This window comes from Centruroides sculpturatus, unplaced genomic scaffold, assembly GCF_000671375.1.
Source record: "Centruroides sculpturatus isolate CEXI.00-Female unplaced genomic scaffold, Cexi_2.0 scaffold994, whole genome shotgun sequence".
NCBI classification, from domain to species: domain Eukaryota; kingdom Metazoa; phylum Arthropoda; class Arachnida; order Scorpiones; family Buthidae; genus Centruroides; species Centruroides sculpturatus.
The window spans coordinates 22034-43439 of NW_019385346.1; the positions used below are offsets into that span (position 1 = coordinate 22034).

The 21406-nt window shown below is 30.7% G+C and overlaps 2 protein-coding genes across 3 annotated transcripts in view; one reads left to right on the plus strand and one right to left on the minus strand.

Annotated features, from left to right (window-relative positions):
- Positions 1 to 7040: 7040 nt before the first annotated feature.
- LOC111637920 (28S ribosomal protein S7, mitochondrial-like) lies at positions 7041 to 8121 on the minus strand. The gene has a single exon (XM_023383529.1). The coding sequence runs from the start codon at positions 8103 to 8105 to the stop codon at positions 7413 to 7415; it is 693 nt and encodes a 230-aa protein (XP_023239297.1). The 5' UTR covers positions 8106 to 8121; the 3' UTR covers positions 7041 to 7412.
- Positions 8122 to 8468: 347 nt separating this feature from the next.
- LOC111637919 (dentin sialophosphoprotein-like) overlaps positions 8469 to 21406 on the plus strand; it is a 95177-nt gene continuing 82239 nt past the window's right edge. Inside the window, exon 1 of one of the 2 annotated variants that reach the window (XM_023383527.1) lies at positions 8469 to 8535. The gene's annotated coding sequence lies outside the window, so the exon portion shown is untranslated. Of the gene's footprint in view, positions 8536 to 13169; positions 13414 to 21406 lie in introns of those variants that run through there. The other variant, XM_023383528.1, reaches the window with a different exon arrangement.

Sequence of the window (21406 nt, forward strand, 5' to 3'; positions counted from 1 at the left end):
ATACACAGTGCGGCAATTATATTCCGGGACTGGATCTATAAAAATGAAACAAAACAATTTTATTCAAATCTTTTTATTAAATTATTCAAAATACTCTCCTCCTGCTTCAATACACTTTTTACAGCGATTCAATAGTGATTCAAATGCCTGCTCAAACTCAATTTTCGGTATTGCCTCTAATATGCGCGTAGACTCTCTTTGGATGGTTTCAATATCATTAAAAATGCGTCCTTTCAACTTTATTTTCATTTTTGGAAATAAAGAGAAGTCACATGGTGCTAAATCGGGGGAATACGGCGAATGATTCAACACACAGACTTGATTTCGTGCCAAAAATTGACGAACAATCAATGATGTGTGACTCGGTGCATTATCGTGTAACAAACACCAGTCATCAGAATTGCGATATTCTGGTCGAATTCGACGAATTCTTCTCATTAATCGTTGTAAAACTCCCAAGTAGAAAGCAGCAGTAACTGTTTGACCCTGTGGGATGAACTCACGGTGGATGATGCCTTTGCTATCGAAGAAAACAATGAACATCGTCTTGATTTTTGATGGAACTTTGTGTTTTCTTGGCTTGAGGTGATGATTTTGACTTCCATTCGGCACTCTGACGTTTTGTTTGTGGGTCATATTGAAAACACCAGGTCTCGTCACCAGTAACAATTGATTTGAGGAAGGTTGAGCTGTTATTTGCTGCTCGTACAATCTCTCTGGAATGTTCCAGTCTCATAAATTTTTGGTCTTGAGTTAGTGTGTGCAGAACAAATTTAGCACAGACCTTTGTTTTGCCCAAATCTTCTTTAAGAATTTGTCATATTGTCTCTTTGTTAATGTTTAATGCCTGTTCCATCATTCTCAGTGTTGCATTGCAATCGTTGGATACAAATTCTTGCACTTTTTGAATCGAATCTGCTGTTCAAATTGTTATTGGCCTTCCCACACATTTGTCGTCCTCCAGTGATTGTCTGCCTTCCAAAAGTCGCTTGTGTCACTCAAAAGTCTTTGACTGTGATAAACACTCACTTCCATACACTTTCTGCATCATTTTGAATGTTTCTGTGGCACTTATGCCAAGTTTAGCGTGAAATTTAATAACAGCACGTTGTTCCATTATTGTTTGCCGACATGTAACAAAATAAACTGATAAACAAAATATCAAAAACAATGATAAATGTCAACCGATTTAAATAAAAGTTTTAGGTTAGTAGCAACATCTGTTCAAACTTCATATGACAAAATTTAAACAGATGTCGCTACTGGTTGCTGAGATATAGCTTCAGTCCCGAAATTTAATTGCCGCACTGTGTATGTGTAGCATCCACCCGAGGTCCTAGACTTCCACCAGCTAAACTGGGTGAGGTTGGTGCTCTGTAAAGCGCATGCACGAATCTGGCTTTTTCAATGCTGACAATACAGTGCTTCCACTCCACCACTAATATTTGAATATACAATAGGAATCTTATCTTTTTTTCATGTGTAGTATAGAAATTTGTAATAAGATATATAATACGGTTATAATAAAATATTGTGCGATTATTTTCATATAATTAAAATTAATATGTATTTATTTTTTAGAAAATACAAGGGAAGCAGCGCATCCACCACTTCCAATGATGGCACGCCACTGAGAGCTAAGTCATCTGTAGTCATCTGTAGTTGTTCTTTCTTAATTTAGGTTACTCACGTTACTCCTACCCAAGTCTCCCTAGTCCCTAACTGTAACTGATTTAGAACTGGCATGCACTGTACGTTATTCTTCGCATTGCAAAATGACATTGCGCATGTGTCAGGAACTTCTGTTCGAACAAACCTCATTTGCTGTCCGGGTCAACAATTTTGAAAAGGTGGCAACACTACCTGTGATTCTGTATGGTTGTGAAACATGGCCAATGACAAAGCAGGAAGAACTAAAACTACAGAGATTTGAAAACAAAATACTAAGGAAAATCTTCAGACCTGTGGAAGACTATGATGATAATGGTATCACTGTCAATGGAGAACCAATATGGAGGAGAAGAACAAACCAGGAACTGCAGACAACATACGACAAGCCCATGATTACACAGGTGATTAAGGCCAGAAGATTACAGTGACTAGGTCATGTCATAAGGCTTCCTATAAAGGCAACAGCTTCACAAGGGCTCCACTATGAGGGAAAAGGGAAGAGGCCATCCCAGATAGGGTGACCACCTGTCCTACTGTGGGAGGACATGTCCTACGTCCTACCGTCTAATGGAAATGTCCTACTTTTACAGATAACTACTTCTGGGCCAATAGGTAGTCATTAATAATAACAATAAACTTTTTTTCATATTTATATATTAAATAATGGGTACAATTGCAACAAAGAGTAGTATTTAAAACAATAAGAGTAGTATATCAATTTTAAATTATTTACTTATCAATTTTTAGTGTTTTGTGCTTTTTTTACTACCGATTTTTATTGTTTTAAGCTGGGTTGTCAAATGTCCTACTGGGAAGCATTATAAAACTTCAAATGTCCTACTTCGACTATGTCAATATCTGGTCACCCTAGTCCCAGAAAAAGGTGGATAGATGGGGTCACTGAAGATCTTCAAGACCTCAGAATCGAAGATTGGCAGAGGCAGGCTGTAGACTAAACGATCTTACCTGTCTCCCCACTTTGCACCCTTTTCATCCTTCATCTCCCTCACTCCCATTTCACCAACTTTTCTCCTCCAACCTCCAGGTCGTACCTATGAGTGGAACCTGGAGACACACCCTTTTTCAATTAAAATGTAAATGTAAACATGTAGACCGAACAAGACGGAAAAGGATTTTTGATTGCGGCTAAGGGCCTCCAAGGCCATGGGCGTAGCCAAAGTTTTGTTCTGGGGGGGCCTAGTGGAGGCCAACCTGACACAAAATTGAATTATTTCAAATTATTGTTCATTATTGGGCACTTTTTTTTAGTATTCAAAACTTTTATTTTAGCTTTAGGTGTTTACAAATCGACTCAACACTTTTACGGCTGTGATTTCCTGGGGGGGCACCAGGTACCCTGGGAGGGGCCGTGCCCACCCAGGCTCCCCCCTCGCTACGCCCATGTCCAAGGCCCATAATGACAGACGAAGAAGAATTACCCTTTAACAGATAATTACTTACCAAAAAATAAATCAGCATCGTCGTCATCATCTAACGGCTTCCTAAAATCAACGTATTGCGGGCAATTAAACTCCCACTTAGCACAATCATCCATATTTTCTTTCGTAAATATTCAGAAACGAGTAAATAAAACATACAACTTTCAAATCTTCCGGTGATTTTAAGAAATCGATAAACTGACCAATAGAATTGAATCTTTCATTTGATAATAAATTGACCAATAAGGAACCAGATATTAAAACAAAAGAAAAAATAAACTTTTTATAGATGGCGTTATTAAATTTTTATTATATATTTTTTTAAAAATCTATCGTCGATTGAGTTATATTATCGATTTAAAATCCATTCACAATTATTGAATAACATACATGAAAATAATAAAAATGTCGACTAAATATTTTAATTCGTCTTCGACAATTATATTGCAAATACAGTATATTAAATATTTTAAACAATGATTCTATTTGCTTCGTACAGATATCCTAAAAATTTATATACACTTCGATAATGTTATTTAAATAAATATATATTTTAGTAAGAGGCAAACAATAGAAGATACCGTACTGTACTGTTTACTTGGCTTTAAGTCGTTTCGCTAATACAGCGCTTTTCAATTATTAACCTTCAGATTTTTATGTCGTGAAAACGGCAAAATATATATATTTTCATGTTAAATAAATTAAAAGAATGTGTAGTCTTAACAGCTGAAATTTGTTTTATTTATTTCACAAAGTATACATTATTAAAATCTTTTCGTTTTTATTCAAGTTTCGTTCACTAATTAGCATTATTTCTGTAAAAAGTTTTATACAGAAGTTTTCTGATTAAAAAAAATAATAATAATTTTTATTGTCTGAATTAAAGGTCTCAGAGAAAAAGCTTTTTAAGTTGCACGAAGTCGGAACGGAATTTCAGCTATTTTCGTATGTACAATTTCGTGATCAAGGAATTCACCAATTTCGTGATTCAAGGAATTCACCATGTATCAGTATCTTGAAACGTCTCAAGTCCAGGATTTCTCTGAAGAACTCGCGTTAACTTTCTCTATATTTTCTTTACTTCTCCAGTTAACCGCTTGGTTATCCGGCTAATCAGTCATAACTTGTATGGTATCTGTTTAGAGGCAGCTTTATTCTATAGCAACATTTTGTAGAATGCACTGTATTTATAAAAAATGTGTTTTTAATAATTGCACATTCTATTTTAATTTTATTACAATTATAAATAATTATTTAATTTTAACACAGGTGACAAACAGCTTGAATCAAGAGATCAACGCCATATTCCAGTTACACAAAAAATGTTTATTACTAGTAACATCTTAAATCACATCTCAAATAGGTAGAAACTCATTTTCTCGTATTTTAAAGGCTACACAGAAACTGGAAATTTGGAGTAGAAGTAATAGAGTCCTTGGAAATGGTTTTGAGGCTTGACAAAAATGCAAAAATTAATTAGTGTCAACCTAGAGCGTTGGTAGATTCGAAAGCAAGGCGGGTCGAAAAAACAACAGGAATTTTTCGGAAAATTTCAGGTGGCTAGCACGTTGATGAGACTTGAATCCACGACCAGTGTTCGATGGTTTTATTCACTCGCCCACTGATAGGCATTAAGAATCTCATAGGAGTGTTGTAACTAGTTACTCTGAAAAGTAACTAACTGCGATTCCTAATTAATTTTAAAAAGTAATTTAATAATTAAATTACTTGTTTAATAAGTATTTTGATTAATTGTACAACTTTTACTATTATGTTTCTTTTTGTTTGTAAACTGACCTCGCTTTTGTATCCTCAAAAGCAGTTCTGGCCAAGATAGCAAATTTTTATTATTACCTCTGAGCCAGCCGGTTAATGTCAGACTGCGGCTTTGGGTGACCCAGGATCAGAACCGGGATTTTAATTTTAAGACCTTCGGGAATTTTCGGGGATGACCACTCCGGATATGTCTAACTCCGTTCCTCAACATCGGCCGCTCCTTTGTGCGCTTGGTTGAATCAACGATTGACATTTAAAAAAGACTTATTACCCACAGAGCGGAAAGAGTTTTAAAATACTCATTACCTCTACAATTACATATCAAATCGCAAAATAGGAAGAAAATATTTCTAAAATATGCTGTAACCACGAAAAAGTTTGCTTGAAAGAAAAATTGTGGACAAATAATTCTTTATGATGTCATCCCCATAATTCTTCATCCTTAGTCAGTTGAAGTTTTTAAAACAAAGAAAGCATGAAATTTAAATTTTTAAACATGCTTAGTTTTCAAATTTAAGTTTTAAATATACAATTGACAGCCAATGAAATAATATTTTCAACCACGAAATGTAAATTGAGCGGGAAAAGCAAAACAAAATCAGTTAGAAATCGTTCAACTGTTGATAATGGGTCAGAAATACGATTTAAAATTTAAATTATAAATTAATAATAAAATTCGTTGAAGATTTTTAAATGTTTAAGTTCGTTAACTTTGGACCGATTTAAGTATATACATATAAATGGTTCAAATATATGTAAAAATATGCAGTAAATATTTAACAACATTATAGATATACAGTAACTGTATTTGTAAAAAACAAAAAAAAAAAAAAATGCTCTAATGAGCATGACCCATTGTAAAAAGTAACAGCATTGGTTTCGAAATTATTGAAGTTTTTCATAAAAGTTCGTAGAATGTTTTAAAGAGCAAACTCTTCTTTGGGTGTCTTAATTTTTAAGTTCTTTCTTGTTAGAATACTCTCCATTAGAAGTTATTCAGTGATTTTACATAAACAAGAAGAGTTGTTGAATTTAACCTGTAATTTCCACTTACATCAAAAATTCTTAAGCAGGTTTCATTTTGACTGTTACAGCAATATTTCTAGCACGTATGTAGACTATTTACCATAATAGTATATATCAGTGGTTTTCAAACTTTCTTACTCACTGCGCACTTTAGCAGTAGTAAAAATATTTTGGCATACTTTGTACATAAATTCGAAAATTTATTCAAAAATGAGGGTTCAAAAAATAAAGTTAAAAAAAAAAATTATTCAAAAATTTGGTTTTAACATGTATTAAGCAGAATCACGATTGCATGAAGCTAAAAATGTGGATAATTTAAAATACAGGGAAATTTTATATACTTACCTGCATTCAATAATGAAGCAAAGTTCTCAACGAGAAATACGTATTTAATGTTTTTTGAAACGTTTTCAATGCTGGGACGTATTTGAGAAAGACAAATCGTCATATATGACGTACAGTACATAACTAAAATTTACATTGAAAACAAAGTTATAGGCTACATGAACTTTCTTACGAATTTCACTTGGCATTTTTCACATTTTTCAAGTCTCTTTCGCGGCGTACGGTTTAGGAACCACTGGTATATATGTTAGGAGTGTATACCATATACACACACATGGCAATTTACGATAACTGGTTTCATATGAAATATCAACACTTCCATACTTTAATATGGAAGGAAAATCATATATTTTGCAGACTGCTTCATAGAAAATTTCAAAATAAGTCGAGAATTTTTTAAAAACATTTTATCTAATTACTATTTAATACTTTGCATTAATCTTTATAAATGTAGAGATCAAAATTTAGTCATTTGAAAAAAACAAATTTCAAAGACGGTTGTTTTTGTTCTTTTACAGCCGAAATCTGCAACGTTCTATAAGATAAAAAAGTTGTATATTTAAAAAATGTAAGTTAAAAATTTTTTACAAATATTTTTGCAACGTTCTCTTTAACAAGTCAAACGTTTCTTTTACTCTGTCCAGTTTCGGTTTTGCGCCTTCTCGCATTTCATCTCAGCCACTTTTAATCATGTTAAAACGAATACTTATTTTAAACTTCTACCATATTTCAGAATTTTTACATTAATAAATGGGATAATTTCAATGAAATTCAACTTTTAAATCGACGTTTGTAAAACGTTTTTACTCACAAGTTTCACATAATGTAGTTACAGTTTCAAGAAAAGTACAGAATACCTGTATTTAACAAAATGTTTATTACAAAAGGTAAGAACTGAATTTTGTATTAATTATTTTTAGTTAATACTTTTTATCATTTGATTATTTATTGCACATTATGATGTATATCATAAAATATGATAAAGTATTGTAAACATTTTAATATTTAATTAAATTTTAAACAGATTTCAAGAAGTAATTTACTTCTTACTTAAACTATATTCCTTATACATTAATTTAAACACATTTTTTTGCATAGTTTCTTCCAATCTAAAACACACAACTATGTCATACACTACACTATATAAATGACACTTCAACTCCATCTATAATGAGCATAAGCTTTATTAGCTTCACAATTCCTATGAATGTCTTGCTTTTTCTTCACCACTTTTCCGGTATTATTCGATGCATCGATTAATTCTTTGGCTAATTGTTCGGTAAAACGTATTTTCCTGTCTTTTTCTTTGCCAGCCATCACTAACCATTTCATACCGTAAAAGGTACCTTTACTTGGCTTAAGTGGTGTCGGCACTCTGTAATTGATTCCTCCTCTTTTCACTGCTGTCAGGATAACAATAGGAGTAGAATTTTCCACAGCTCGATAGAGAATCTTCAGAGGATCGCACTCTATAGAATCCCTACTTTCTTCTTTCGCCGAGTGATATTTTTCCAGTTGAATTCTTTTTATACGTGTGAAAGTTTCATCCAACAACTCTCTAGCTAACACTTTATTACTGTATTTCATGATTGAATTAATGAATTTGTGTTTTAACGGATCATAGAAAACAGAACTAGTTTCGTAATTAGTAGCAGCTTTCACTGGACGAAAGGCAAGTTCACTTAATTTTCCTTCCTCTTTTAATTCTTTCTGATAATCTTTATCGTAAATAGGATCGATGTATATAGGAGGATAACGGTTCCATCTAACGCTATTCACAGAATTAAAATTACTAAACCAATTCAAAAATTCTTTACGAAAGTAAGCATTTACCCTTTTCAACGCCATGCTTGTACAATTTACCTTATCGTATTCGCCCCCTTGCGTCAAACATTATCCGTCCATTTATATTTTAATCGATTTTTAATTTATAAATAATATTTTAACGGTTTGATATAAAAATATTTAATTCGCTTACAAAATATAATTTTAAAAATCATGAAACTAACAAATTATTATCTTTAAACCTCAAAACTTAAAAAAAAAGACACGCACGAAATCGACGTAGCGTATAAAAATATTACCGATCGAAAAACATTATAAAAAATAAAACAAATTTATATAAGTTAGTTTTATATTGATAAAATTATTACATAAAAAAATAAATATATTTTAAATACGAATTTTAAAATTATAAATTTTATTTGATAGGAAAATAATTCAGAATCGAGCGTGTCGTTGTTGTGGCGTGCGGGTTTTGACAAGACGCAGACGAAAGGTTTGTTTGCTTTTTTTGAATGGTAAATTAGATTTGAAAAAAAAAAAACGATCTGATGAATGATAAAGCATATCAAAGTTACTATATCAATAATAACGTAAATGAAAGATAAAGTTCTTAAAGAATTGTTTTTAGTTGCACGTTAGAAATTTATCCCTAAGTGTCATCATGTCCATAAATGATTTGGTATTTTGGTCCTTAGTGATCGATGGCTTGATTTTTATAAAATTTTAATATTTTTCTACGTATTTTATATTTAATTAAACAACGCCAATTATATTATTAATATTAACATATTACATGGTGATTGTTGTGTATTTTTAATTTATAAATTTATATATATATATATATATTTTTTTTTTATTTAAAATATACACTTATATTTTGATATTGTTTTTAAATTTTAAATAATACATAATTTGATTCTTGATATAATATTAAGATTAGCATTGAAAAGTAATTAAGGACTTTAAATGGAAAAATAATAATGCATTTTGTAAAATAATATTAAAACAGTGCATGAAATTCTATATTTAAAGTATAGATTTTCAATATAACCATTGATAAGTGTCTGCTGATTTATTTTAAGATCAAATAAGAAATTAGCTTTTATTATATTGATATTAGTTTTTTGTTGAAAACTCATTGTTGAATTTCTTTTTGTTTAGTGTTTTGAATTTTATAAATCTTACTTGAGATGATTTTAAATGCAATTTAAAATACAATTTAAAATAAACTTCAGCACCTGTAATATATATTATTATTTATATTGTGATATAAATAAATATATAACTATTAACTAAATTTAACTTTTGCTGTTGTGTATATGTATATAAAATAATAGCAGTTACTTTTAGTTACTTTGTATATACTGTAAATGTCTATATAAATAAATTTTCTTAAATGATATAATACAATGTCTGAGTTTTGAAATGTAGTAAAAAATAAGAGACTGATTTACAAGTAAAATGTAATGAAATTATTTGAAATTTTTATATGTATTTAGTATTAATTTTTTGTGATTTCTGGAAGGATATGTTTTATTAGTGATATACAAACTAGCAAGAACCCATCGAAATCGGTAGTGTTATTCAACTAAAATACAATCAATGAGTTCATTTAAAATTTTGCTTTCTACACGGAATCATCGGTACAGCAAATGTTTTCCAGTCCATCTTGCAGGTGATTTATGTCTATCTATTCTCCAGTTCTATGTGACATCTTCCACTGATCCTGTCTCTTGATGGCTTCTTTCAATTTTGCATCTGGGTCCCAGGGTGACAAATTAGCATTCTTAAGGCTGATCAGTTTCAGCTGGTGGGGCTTTGGATTAGCAGTGACGGTAGTGGCAGCTCGCCTGGTGGCAATCACCTTGTGAATAAAACTCTGACCTACCAACAGTAAAATGTTCAAGTGTACTCTTCTTTTTGTTGGTAGGTTTGTAGAGAAATCTAGCTATAGTTACTAAGTAGAGAATTGGACAGTTAGGATCATATTTTGGTTTCATAATAGAGTAATGGTAAAGTAAAAACAAAGATTGGCATTAAAAGTTGGTGCTGTATTCAATATTAACAAAACTAATTTATTTGAAAAACTTTTATTGTCTTTTTTAATGTTGTAAAGTATATGCATTTATTTTATTAATACATACTTTTTTACTACATATTCTAAAAAATTAAAATAGCTTAGTTCAAAAATAAAAATGATTCTTAATTTTATTTTATTATTATTTAAATAGATAGTATAAGTTTAAATATAAAAAACCTCAACTAGACGTAAATACCAATAAACCAGCAAAAATAAAAGAAATAAAACAAATGTTTTCTTCTATTTTAAATGGTCATCCCCAGGTTCAAAAAACACAGATATAAACAAATGCATTTTTTAAAAATAGAACAGAATTTAAAAGTTGTATATGTCACAAAATATGCACATGTTTAAATTTATTAATGTTAAAAAAATAATGTAAAAAGACTTTTAATTCACATGTGTAATTAGCAAAATAAATCAGGAATTCAGAATAGAGGGTGAGCAATGGATTATTCTAATAGATAAAAAATTAAATTGCTAGATGGTGCATGTTTGTCCTGTAGACTTAACATTGTATATTTGCCATTCTTCTATGCCTGAATCAGTGCATGTTTTCCAAATCTCTCTTCAGTAATATCATTTACTTGGTAAGAGCTTTAATTCGATACCTGAACTGTGTTTTTAGCCCCAGCTGTTTACTCAAACTAAGTCAGACAAACTGAAACCCTCTTTCAATTAATATAGAGATATGATATTGAAAGATAGCTTAAATTATTTTATGGTAATTAATACTTCATTACCAACATGTATTCTTTTTACACATACTTTAATGTAAAATATATTTTACTTGGATAATCCTGATAGCAAAAATTATTGAAACAAGTTTTATCGTTTATTAAAAATACACTTTTAAATTAAAAACAGGGGGAAAACACATTACACTTGTTCTTACACCTCAGAAACAATAAAGTTACATAAAGATATCTGAAAACACTAACATATGAAAATTAAAGCCAATGCTGGAGAAAAGGCATCTTATTGTATTAAGTTATCATTTCCAATAAATTGTATTGTACTGTAATTACATAGCAGAGTCGACTATTTTTTAGAGACTCTCTTTTGCTTCAGCATGCCAAAATTGTCTATGAATGTTCCTCTGATGGTGGTATAAAGTTATCAATAAAATTACAATTAATAATACTAAAAATCAGGGTGACAAATTACTGTTGAATTTAATTCATTAGTGATTTATCATCCTGGTTTTTAGTATTATATGAAAAATGCATTTTAATAAACTCTTATTAAACAATTTTTCTTGTTTAATAAGAGTTTATTAAACAATATTTATTTCTGATATTTAAATAGCTATAAAGTAAAAAAAATTTTGTTAGGTAGGATATTTAGAAAATTACTTTTAGAAAAAAAAATTTATCATAATTAAAGTACCAAGAATAGAATTTGCTATTTATTTATTAATCTGTAACACTTTTAGATATTTATTTTCCACTTTTATTAATTTCATTGTTTTATCACTTATAAAGAACAATTAATGAATAATCTTCAGTTTTCAAAAACTGAAAATTAAAGTTTGTTGTGAGCTATTAATTGTCAAGTAATAGTTAGGTATTTGCTAGGTATTAAATAATGAAGAATGATAATATAGTAGAGCCTCGAAAACTCGGCCTAATGTGGACCGAAGGGTGACCGAGTTTGTGAAAATGCCGGGTTATCGGGAATGGGTTAAAAAAAATAAGTATGAGTGTTTCCTCAGAAAATACTGTATTGTACTTGTATGTATTGTTTACTTGAGAATACAACAGAGAATAAACTGCCCAAATACCCTTAAACAAAGGAAAAGTACGTCTTTTATGAAGGCATAGAGCCTTTACTATATGAAAATGAAAATTAATGAATACACTGTGTACAGTAATTTACCTGATAAGACAGACCTCAGAAAAATACTTTGAGGCATAAAGCTGTCTTTATCATAAAAATTAATTAACTAAGGATTTTTTTTGCCCTGCCAGGGTGTGGCCGAGTTATCCAGAGTGCTGGGTTATCGAGTGCCGAGTTTTCGAGGCTCTACTGTATAACCCAATAATCTGGCAGATTGGCATTAATTAAAGATTAGATTAATGGATTTATATCTACCATGCTGAAGACCATAATTATATGGTCTTTAGCATGAAGAATATTTTGGTTACCTAAAATTGCAGTTTAATTTTTGGTAATTAATAATGGAAATGATTTTTGTATGATTTTATTCTAATTTCACAAATTTTTCCCTGAAAGGAGTTAGATGACTAGCATGACTCCCTTGCTAAAGGAAAAGTATGATGTACAGTACAGTACAGGGCTTGCTAACAAAAAAGTGTAATGTACAGAGGCAAGACACTATTAATTTGAGGTCGAGAGCACATACAGCATTTTAAATTAAATAAATTTTAAAAATATGATTAAAAATTATAGCCCGGCGTTGTGATGATGTCAATAAATAATTGCTCATATAGATTTAGTTTACTTTTGTTATAATATATGACTTTAGTAATTTGCATGATCTGAAAGAAGATTGATTTAATTAAATAAATTAATAAGTGAAAAATAGTAAAAGTGATCATCAACTCAGGTGAACTTACTTCTCTTTATTTGATTAAGATTTCATAAAGTTTAAACAATTAATTAATCTAAAAGTAATATAATAGCTATAAATTGATAAATTTTGAGCAGAAATATTTATCTGTAAATTTTTTGTCTGATGGAGATTATTTTTTAATAAAATTGAAAACAAAGTCTGTCCAAAAGGAATTGCCATTTATTTTTTCTGTGTTCCAGACAATACACATTCTTGGCGACTGACCTTTCCTTGTATCAACTCCAACAAAGGTATAATGGATGCAAGCGAGACGTCTGTATGTCACCTGTTCCTTTTTTAGAAATTACTTGTAATTTTAATTGGATATATTTTGTGTTTTTTAAAAGGACTTTTTTAACTTCTGGCGACAAGTTGTCTACAAGGAAAGGTCAGTCGCCAAGAATGTGTATTGTCTGGAACACAGAAAAAATAAATGGTGATTCCTTTTGGACAGACTTTGTCTTCAATTTTATTATTCAGAAATATTTACTTTGGTTTATACTATTCTTATGTTTAGTTCTGTATGTTACTCCATGTCTCTCAGTTTTTCCTAATTCATCTCATAAAGTTTCCTTATTTGTCTCATTTGTCAGAGGATTGTATAGTGCTCTCTTTTTGTGAAGGATTACCTTTGAGGTGTTATAAGAGCATTTTGCATCAATAAAGACTAAGATCTTCTAGGACAACTATCAAGAATCATATTCATTTGATCTCAGGTAAATATCATCTTGCACTAGCAATTGTAACTCTATCTAAATTTGGAAAATATTACAAAATTTCCTATGAATGTGTCCTAAAAGTCTTTCTAAATGTGTTCTAAATGTTCCTAAAAGTGTTCTTCATCCTTTGTCCACCAGCAGGAAATAACAATTCTTTGTACACCAGCAGGAAATAACAATTCTTGCAGCAGAGTCAATTTTTATCTGGAGGCTACTTCCCCGCCTTGGCATGCAAAACATTACAAATTATCCTTTTGTGTCAGCAAAATCACTTATAAAAGTTGTCCCGGTAGTAAATTTTATTAAATGTATAACTTTTATAAGTGATTTTGCTGACACAAAAGGATAATTTGTAATGTTTTGCATGCCGAGGTGGGAAGTAGCCTCCAGATAAAGGTTGACTCTGCCACAAGAATTGTATTTCCTGCTGGTGTATGAAGGGACAAAGGAAGATGGACACTTTTAGAGTTTGTTTGTAGGAAAGTTTGTAATTTTTTCCAAATTTATAATTGTTGTTCCAGCAGTAAATTTTAATAAATGTAACTCTCTCTCTTCAACTCATGTGCAACTTTGGTGAATGATTGTCAATAGATCTATCAGTTTGTTATTTTCTTGTTTAATTTAAATGTGAATGATTATTTCATGTTTAAATAAATCTTTTCATTATCATCTAATACAATATCTGAATGATTTGCTTCCATGTTGCCTCTCAAATTCCTCCTCCATTCGCTTATCCTGAGTTCCCATACAAGACTGCTTGCTGGTAAAATCCCCATATGTTGTGCTTGTAAGGTTTGGTATCCACATCTTAAATAAAGGTTTCTTGTGAACAGATAATCATAAGCGGTATCAGAACATCTGAAGCTATTCTGAATATAGTTACTTACATTTAGCAATCATTTATATTTCCTCATCATGAAATAGGGAAGGTGAGTCAGCCTTCCTACACCTCACAAAGTTAATTCATTCTTATAGGGACCTTGAATAAGTTCTCACTGTTTTTTTGTGAAAATTAACACTTTATTTAAAAAAAAATCATAAAAAACATGTCACTGAAAGTATTGTCATAGCTAGACACTACTTTCTCCCATCATTCTGGCAGCATTTGAATTCCACTTTGGAAAAATGACAAATCTTTTGAGGCTATCCAAGAATCAACCCATTTTTTGGCATCTTCATAAGAATGGAAGTGCTGCTCAGCCAGGCCATGTGCCATCGATTGGAACAAGTGATAATTGGAAGGGACAATGCCTGGTGAATACGGCGGATGGGTAGGACTTCCCATTTAAGCGTTTCCAAGTAGGTTTTCACCGGTTGTGCAACATGTGGCCGAGTATTGTCATGTTGCAAAATCACTTTGTCGTGTCTCTGCTCGTATAGAAGCCAATTTTCCTTCAATGCTTGGCTCAAACTCATCAATTGTAGTCAATAGTGATCTCCCATGATGGTTTCGTTTGGTTTGAGCAGCTCATAATAAACTACTCCTAGCTGATCCCACCAAATGCAGAGAAGAAGCTTCAAACCATGGATATTTGGCTTTGCTGACGATGTTGATGCATGGCCAGGCTTACTTACAATTTTCTATGCTTAGGGTTATGGTAGTGTATCCATTTTTCATCACCTGTCATGATACGATGCAGAAAACCTTTCCTTTTCTGCCGTTGAAGCAGCTGTTCACATATGAAAAGACGCCGTTTAACGTCTCTCGGCTTCAACTTGTATGGCATTCAATGTCATTGCTTTTGAATCATTCCTAATCCTTTCAAACGCTTTGAAACTGTTGTGTGATCAATTCCTAATGATTCTGCAAGTTTAACTAGCGTCTGACACAGTCTTCATGAAGTAATGCCTTCAATTCCTTGTCTTCAAACTTTTTTGATGCACCAGATCGTTCTTTATCTTCAACATCAAAATCATTATTTTTGAAGCGTCTAAACCAATCTCTGCATGTTGTTTCTGACAGAGCATGGTTGCTGTAAGTCTCAACAAGAATTCTGTGTGCTTCAGCTGCAGATTTTTTTTGAATAAAATAGTGCAATAAAATTCCCCGCAAATACTCTTTTTTGGCACGAAACTCAACACGTTTAACACTATGAAAAAATAAGTTGTTTACACTTTGATGAAATGACATATACTGTACCGAATTTCACAGTCGCTTATTGTACAGTACTTCCTTACAGATGCATCACCATCTAAAAATACATGCACATGGTTCTAGTAATACCATCTGTTGGAAAACAGCGAGAACTTATTCAAGGTCCCTATATCTTTTTCTCAATCCTTCATTAATTTTAATTTGATAATTTCTTTATTAATAATCTTATGTACTACTTGTTTCTAGATGTGTATCTTAAATATTTTGTTTCAAAAGAAGATAACTTATTTGAATCTTTTGTTTATAATTTCCTATTCTATATAAAAAAATACTAGTTCAAACAAATAAAATATAAAGCTTTATTTTTGTCTTATATGAATAATGGCTATTTTTTCAATATATTATTTAACGTATAGGAAAACATAGATTACATTAAGCATTAAGATTTTACTGTTGAACTATTTTTAGAAATGTTTAATATTTAATAATTATGGATAAATATACAAAGTAATTTTTTGATGATGTTTCAATTATTTATAGATCAAGTGTAAGCACTAAGAATATGTAAAAGAAAACTTTAGTCAGTTAATTTGTGTGTTATAAAATTTTTAAATTTATTTTTATGCCAGAAAATATGGATTAATGTGCATTTAAAACGTGTTTTCTTGCAAAGAAAACACGTTTTAAATAGATACTAAATTGACCTTTTCACGTGTTTCCAGCAATTTCAACATACTATATACATAAAGCAAAAGTTTTTGGTCTCGTTCAGGGTCCAGTGTCAGGCTTTTTATTGAATATTTTATAGCCAAATTTTTTAATTTGGAACACTTTTTTGAAAGTTCTGTGTCTTGCATTAAGATATATATAATTTTTATATATAATTATGTTTAAAATGCTTTCCTCCCTCTTTTTTGTAATACATTATTGTTCTTTATTATCATTCAGTACTGATGTATCATATTACCACTTAATTGATAGCTGTTAGTTATCAATATTATTCAAGTGTACACTTTTCTCTTGTAATTTAAACAATAATTTTTAAATGATAAATATATCTTGCAGGTTGTATGTATGTATCTTAGCAAATCATAAATATATAAAATTATATAAACCTTATATATATTTTGAATGTTTTCTTCTCTCCCTTTTGTTATATGTCACTGTTTTTTATTATATTCCAATTTTGGAACATTACAGAGACCTGAAGATGATCTTACAGTAGATTGAAAAGGTTTGAAAATTAAGTATATTAAAGTTCTTTACTGGTGATTTAAGGTTTTTATGGTGTGTAATTATAGTTTATATCAATCCAATCTGATGTAGAAGTTGAATTTTGTTCTAAGGAGTGAAATATGTCATCTTGTAGGATATTTACTATATTATGATTTTGAAACAGTTGGAAATACTGTTACGGTAGAAATTTTAATTCTGTTATTTGTTTTTGAATACATATCATTTATGATTTTTATGAAGTTAATGATTAATCCTGTAAAGTACTATTTTATTTTTCTGACTTTTCCAACGATTATCGACACTACTGTGTGCCGGAAATAGCCGTTCCCTAACGGGTACTTTACGCGGATTCGCGTTAACGTGCCAGGCCTGGACTTTTAGCGTGCACCGAATTAAATAATAACAAAGTTTGTCAATAACAAATCAAATATTTAATTAATTTCTAGTAATAAACTATTTACAAAGTTTAGTAAAAAATCAACAACAATTTATTCAATGAAAATCAACAAGAATCAACCTGACAAAGCTCAAATCAATCTAGTTTCTAACTTAAATCTATTCCCCTTTGGAATTTGACAAAAATCAAAGACTTAACTTATAAACAATAATTCTTATAAATTAAAAGATCCTAATTGTCACCTCAATATACTAGGAACCTATTTGATCCTATCGGACACCTCTCTTGTTCACTGCTACGAAGCTCACCAAAGTTCGTTGCTATCAGGAGTTCACCTCGTTCATCTTCACTTGAGACTCGGGATTTATAGTGTGAGGTGACGTCACAATTCTGAATGAGATCACTCCCCTCATTTACATACTTAACGCTAACAATAAACTTTTTTCATTTGTCTGGCAGCCTATTTTCCGATAATACTCGCTAACCTTTTACATTATTCTTTTTCACAATTTTTGGGACGTTTTTATTCTTTAAGGTTTAGCGAGTCCCTAATTCGTGCTTGTGGGGTCTTCCCCCCTTTTCTCGGCGTGGACTTACTTTTTTCCGCTCGGGAAGCGCAAGTGTGCGCGAGTTTTTCTACGGCGCTTTTCTTTCGTCGGTGAGTTGGTTTTTCTTCTATTTTTAAGTTCCTAAGGTGAATGGTGAGGAAACCTTCGTCCTAACAAAACATAAGCCCCAAACAAAAATAGAATAATAAACAAAATAAAAGTAAATAAAAATAATGCTTGGACTTGGTTCCTTACAGTCCATAACTTTTAGAAGAAAGCAAAAATCATCATTTACAAACTCAAATTTGAAATTTTTATATCTTATTAATTTTAAATTTAAATTTTTGAGATTTAATGATTTAAAATCAGTAAACACAACAGAAAATTTCTATATTTGATAGAATTATACTAAGAAAGTATTGATGAGATTTACATTCAGTTGAGCACTGTCACATCTTAACTGGATTCTTCCAATCAAAGAGCACAGACTCAAGATATTTGAATGAAATTTTGTGTGTATTGATTCATTGGTACATTTTTGCAAAGATCATACAGCCAATCAAAACATTTTCAAAAATTCATTGCAAATAAGATTGCTTAAAATGTTCATATATACATGATACCCTCAAATTACACATTGTGTTGCTACAAAGTCAGCTGGAGCCAAATTGAGTAAGTAGGGCAGGTTATCAAGTATGATGACCATTTTTTATGTCATCTTGGACACTGTTGGCCATTTCAGAAATGCCTATGTCACTTAAAGCAGTGTTTCTCAATGGGGGTGATATCACCCCTGTTGAGAAACACTGCTTTAAGTGGGTGTTTTTTCTATGTTGAGGGGGGCGATTAGTAACAATTTATATTTTGGGGGGCGAAAAAAATTTTCTGGGCGATATAGTAAAACATTATATTAAGAATAATTATATATTTTATTCGTTATATCGTACTGTACAATAATCAAACAAATAACATTATACTAGTGACTAGTCTATTCAATGCAGTATGAATTCAGCGTTAGCGTTGGCCCTCGGAATCGGAATTTTGGAGTGAACGGGGCGATACTACGTTGAAGGGNGTTAAATTTTGGTGGTTAAAGGTCAAGGTGATGGGAAAATGGAAGAGGTCGTGTGCCATATCTCGAATATGGACGAACAGAATAAATATTTTATTCGTTATATCATACAATCATTAAACAAATAACATTATACTAGTCACTAGTCTATTCAATGCAGTACAAATTTGGCGTTAGCCTTGTCCCTCAGCATCAGAATTTTGTAGTGAAGGGGGCGATACTATGTTGAAGGGGGGTGATGATTCATTAGAGGTTGAGAAACACTGACTTAAAGACTTGTGTTTGGCTAAAGGCACTAGCCCAATTGTTGAAGGCACTTGTAGCTCTCTATAGGGGACCTTTTCTTTATTGCTACAAATTTGATAAAGTAACTCCCCAGTTTTTTGCAAGTCCACTTTTTTCTGAAAAAATAAAAATTTTATGAAATTCACTTAATATGTCTTCCAAATAAGTTCCATCTGGTATAGCATAATGATACAAATGTGAAATAACAATATTATCATTCATTATTTTTCTATCAAATGAATTGATCTGCATATGTGTGCTTTGTGCTTTCCTTTATTAAGCTACCAGAACATAAATCCAGATGACATCCAAATGCACAGTATATAAAAGCATTAAATATTTCTATAAATTCACAGAAATTTATATATTTGTTTATTTACTTGAAATTATTTTAGTTTTAAATTTTAATCTAAAATAAAAAATATTAAAATTATCAACTAACTGTGTGAAAATTGGTATCATTTTATAAATTATATCAATAAAACTTTTGTCTTTAGGAAGCCAAATTTACCTGTTACAACAGAAATGTTTTCAACCTATTTTAAACCATCTTCAGCTTGATATCAAAATGTTCAAAAATGGAATGTTTGTTACAAAGTTAACATAAAATTATATTTAATTTTTCATTGCATATTTAATTTTTTAACATTTCGTAATTTTACCAATATTGGCTAATAGTGACAATTACCATTGTTTTGGATGGATAGTCCATGACAGCATACACCCTGCAGAAGATTACTAGAATGGTGATAAAATCTTCATATAACTTTCCTCATTATATATCTCTGCACTTTAAGCAGCTGTTAAAAGCATGGCACTTAATGGTTGGCAGCTTAGAAGGTACTAACTCAAACATTAAAGCGTTGTTTTTTGTTAATTTTATTTATTAATAGATGTAATTATAAAATAAGCAAAACACAAAAAAAATAAATAAATGGAATATTGAAAAGGAACTTGCATCATGTATCAACTGGCAACAATGACAATCTTTTTCCTAATCACTTCATTTCTCTGTAAAAAATATATTAACATCTTAAACTTCCAACAAATCAGGTGAATCAAATCATATGTTAGAACAGTGTATATAGAACAGCTTTAATAGAGTGCTGTTAAAGCATTTATTGCTGAAATTGTGATATATTTTGTAACAAGTTCCATTTGGGTGAAAGATAGTTTCATTTTTCTGTTTTATTTATCAATTAATAACAATAAAATATAAAATAAAAGATAAAATAAACTTAGAAAAAATTAAATAAAAAATACTCCACAATGTCTAATGACATGGATTTGAGAGTCAATCACTCAGTTGTTATTTGCTATGGAGAACTCTAAACTTGGTTCAGATAGACGTTTGCTAGCAAAAATGAAAGCAGAATGTGAAAAATGATTTATTTTCACATATCAAATTTTGTTTCCACTGCAGTTTTACAAAATTAGAACAGCAAAAATGAGAAATTGTATGTGAAAAGGACAGCAATCATTAAAATTAATTCAAGCAAGATTACAACTGATATGTAAAATCGCAATACCTTGATATTCACCCAGCTGATTTTCCAGAAAGTAAAGCAGCCTGTTGTTTTCTAAGAGTTTTCATTTGTTTGGAGATGAAAACAATTTACGATTTTAGAAATGCTAAAATTATTAAAAATATACTTCTAATATCAAGTTATTGAATTATTAAATAACTTTATAACCAATCAGTAACCTAACATAATTTCAGCAAAATATTAGTCCTGTAGTAAAACTATATCAATTAATCAAATTTACTTTCAAAAGAATAATTTAACCATTTTATTTTATTTGTTTATTTAAAGAATACATGTCTGTACATGTGCAAATGCACATGCACAGACAGAATATATAATGTAATTATAAAAATTTAATAAAAAGTAAAATACGTCACAAATGGATACGAGTCCAATTTTGCTTGCCATGTCCAATCACCAGGAACAACTATTTCCATTGCAGAGACAACCCTTCTTTAGAGGCTATGACTCTGCACAAATATGCAAAACAGTTTAAAATGTCCACAGGTGACAATCCCAACACAATTAAAAATATAATATTTCTTGTAGACTCACATTTGTGATGTATTTTACTTTTTATTAAATTGTAATTCTGCCAGCCCTTTTCTACAAGAAATATTATATTTTTAATTGTGTTGGGATTGTCACCTATGGACATTTTAAACTGTTTTGCATATTTGTGCAGAGGCATAGCCTCTAAAGAAGGGTTGTCTCTGCAATGGAAATAGTTGTTCCTGGTGATTGGACATGGCAAGCAAAATTGGACTCGTATCCAGATGTATTTTACTTTTTATTAAATAGTAATTCTGCCAGCCCTTTTCTACAAAGAAA

Coding starts and splice junctions, on each gene's coding strand:
- LOC111637920 (XM_023383529.1), bottom strand. CDS start 8,105: ATGGCGTTGAAAAGGGTAAATGCTTACTTTCGTAAAGAATTTTTGAAT.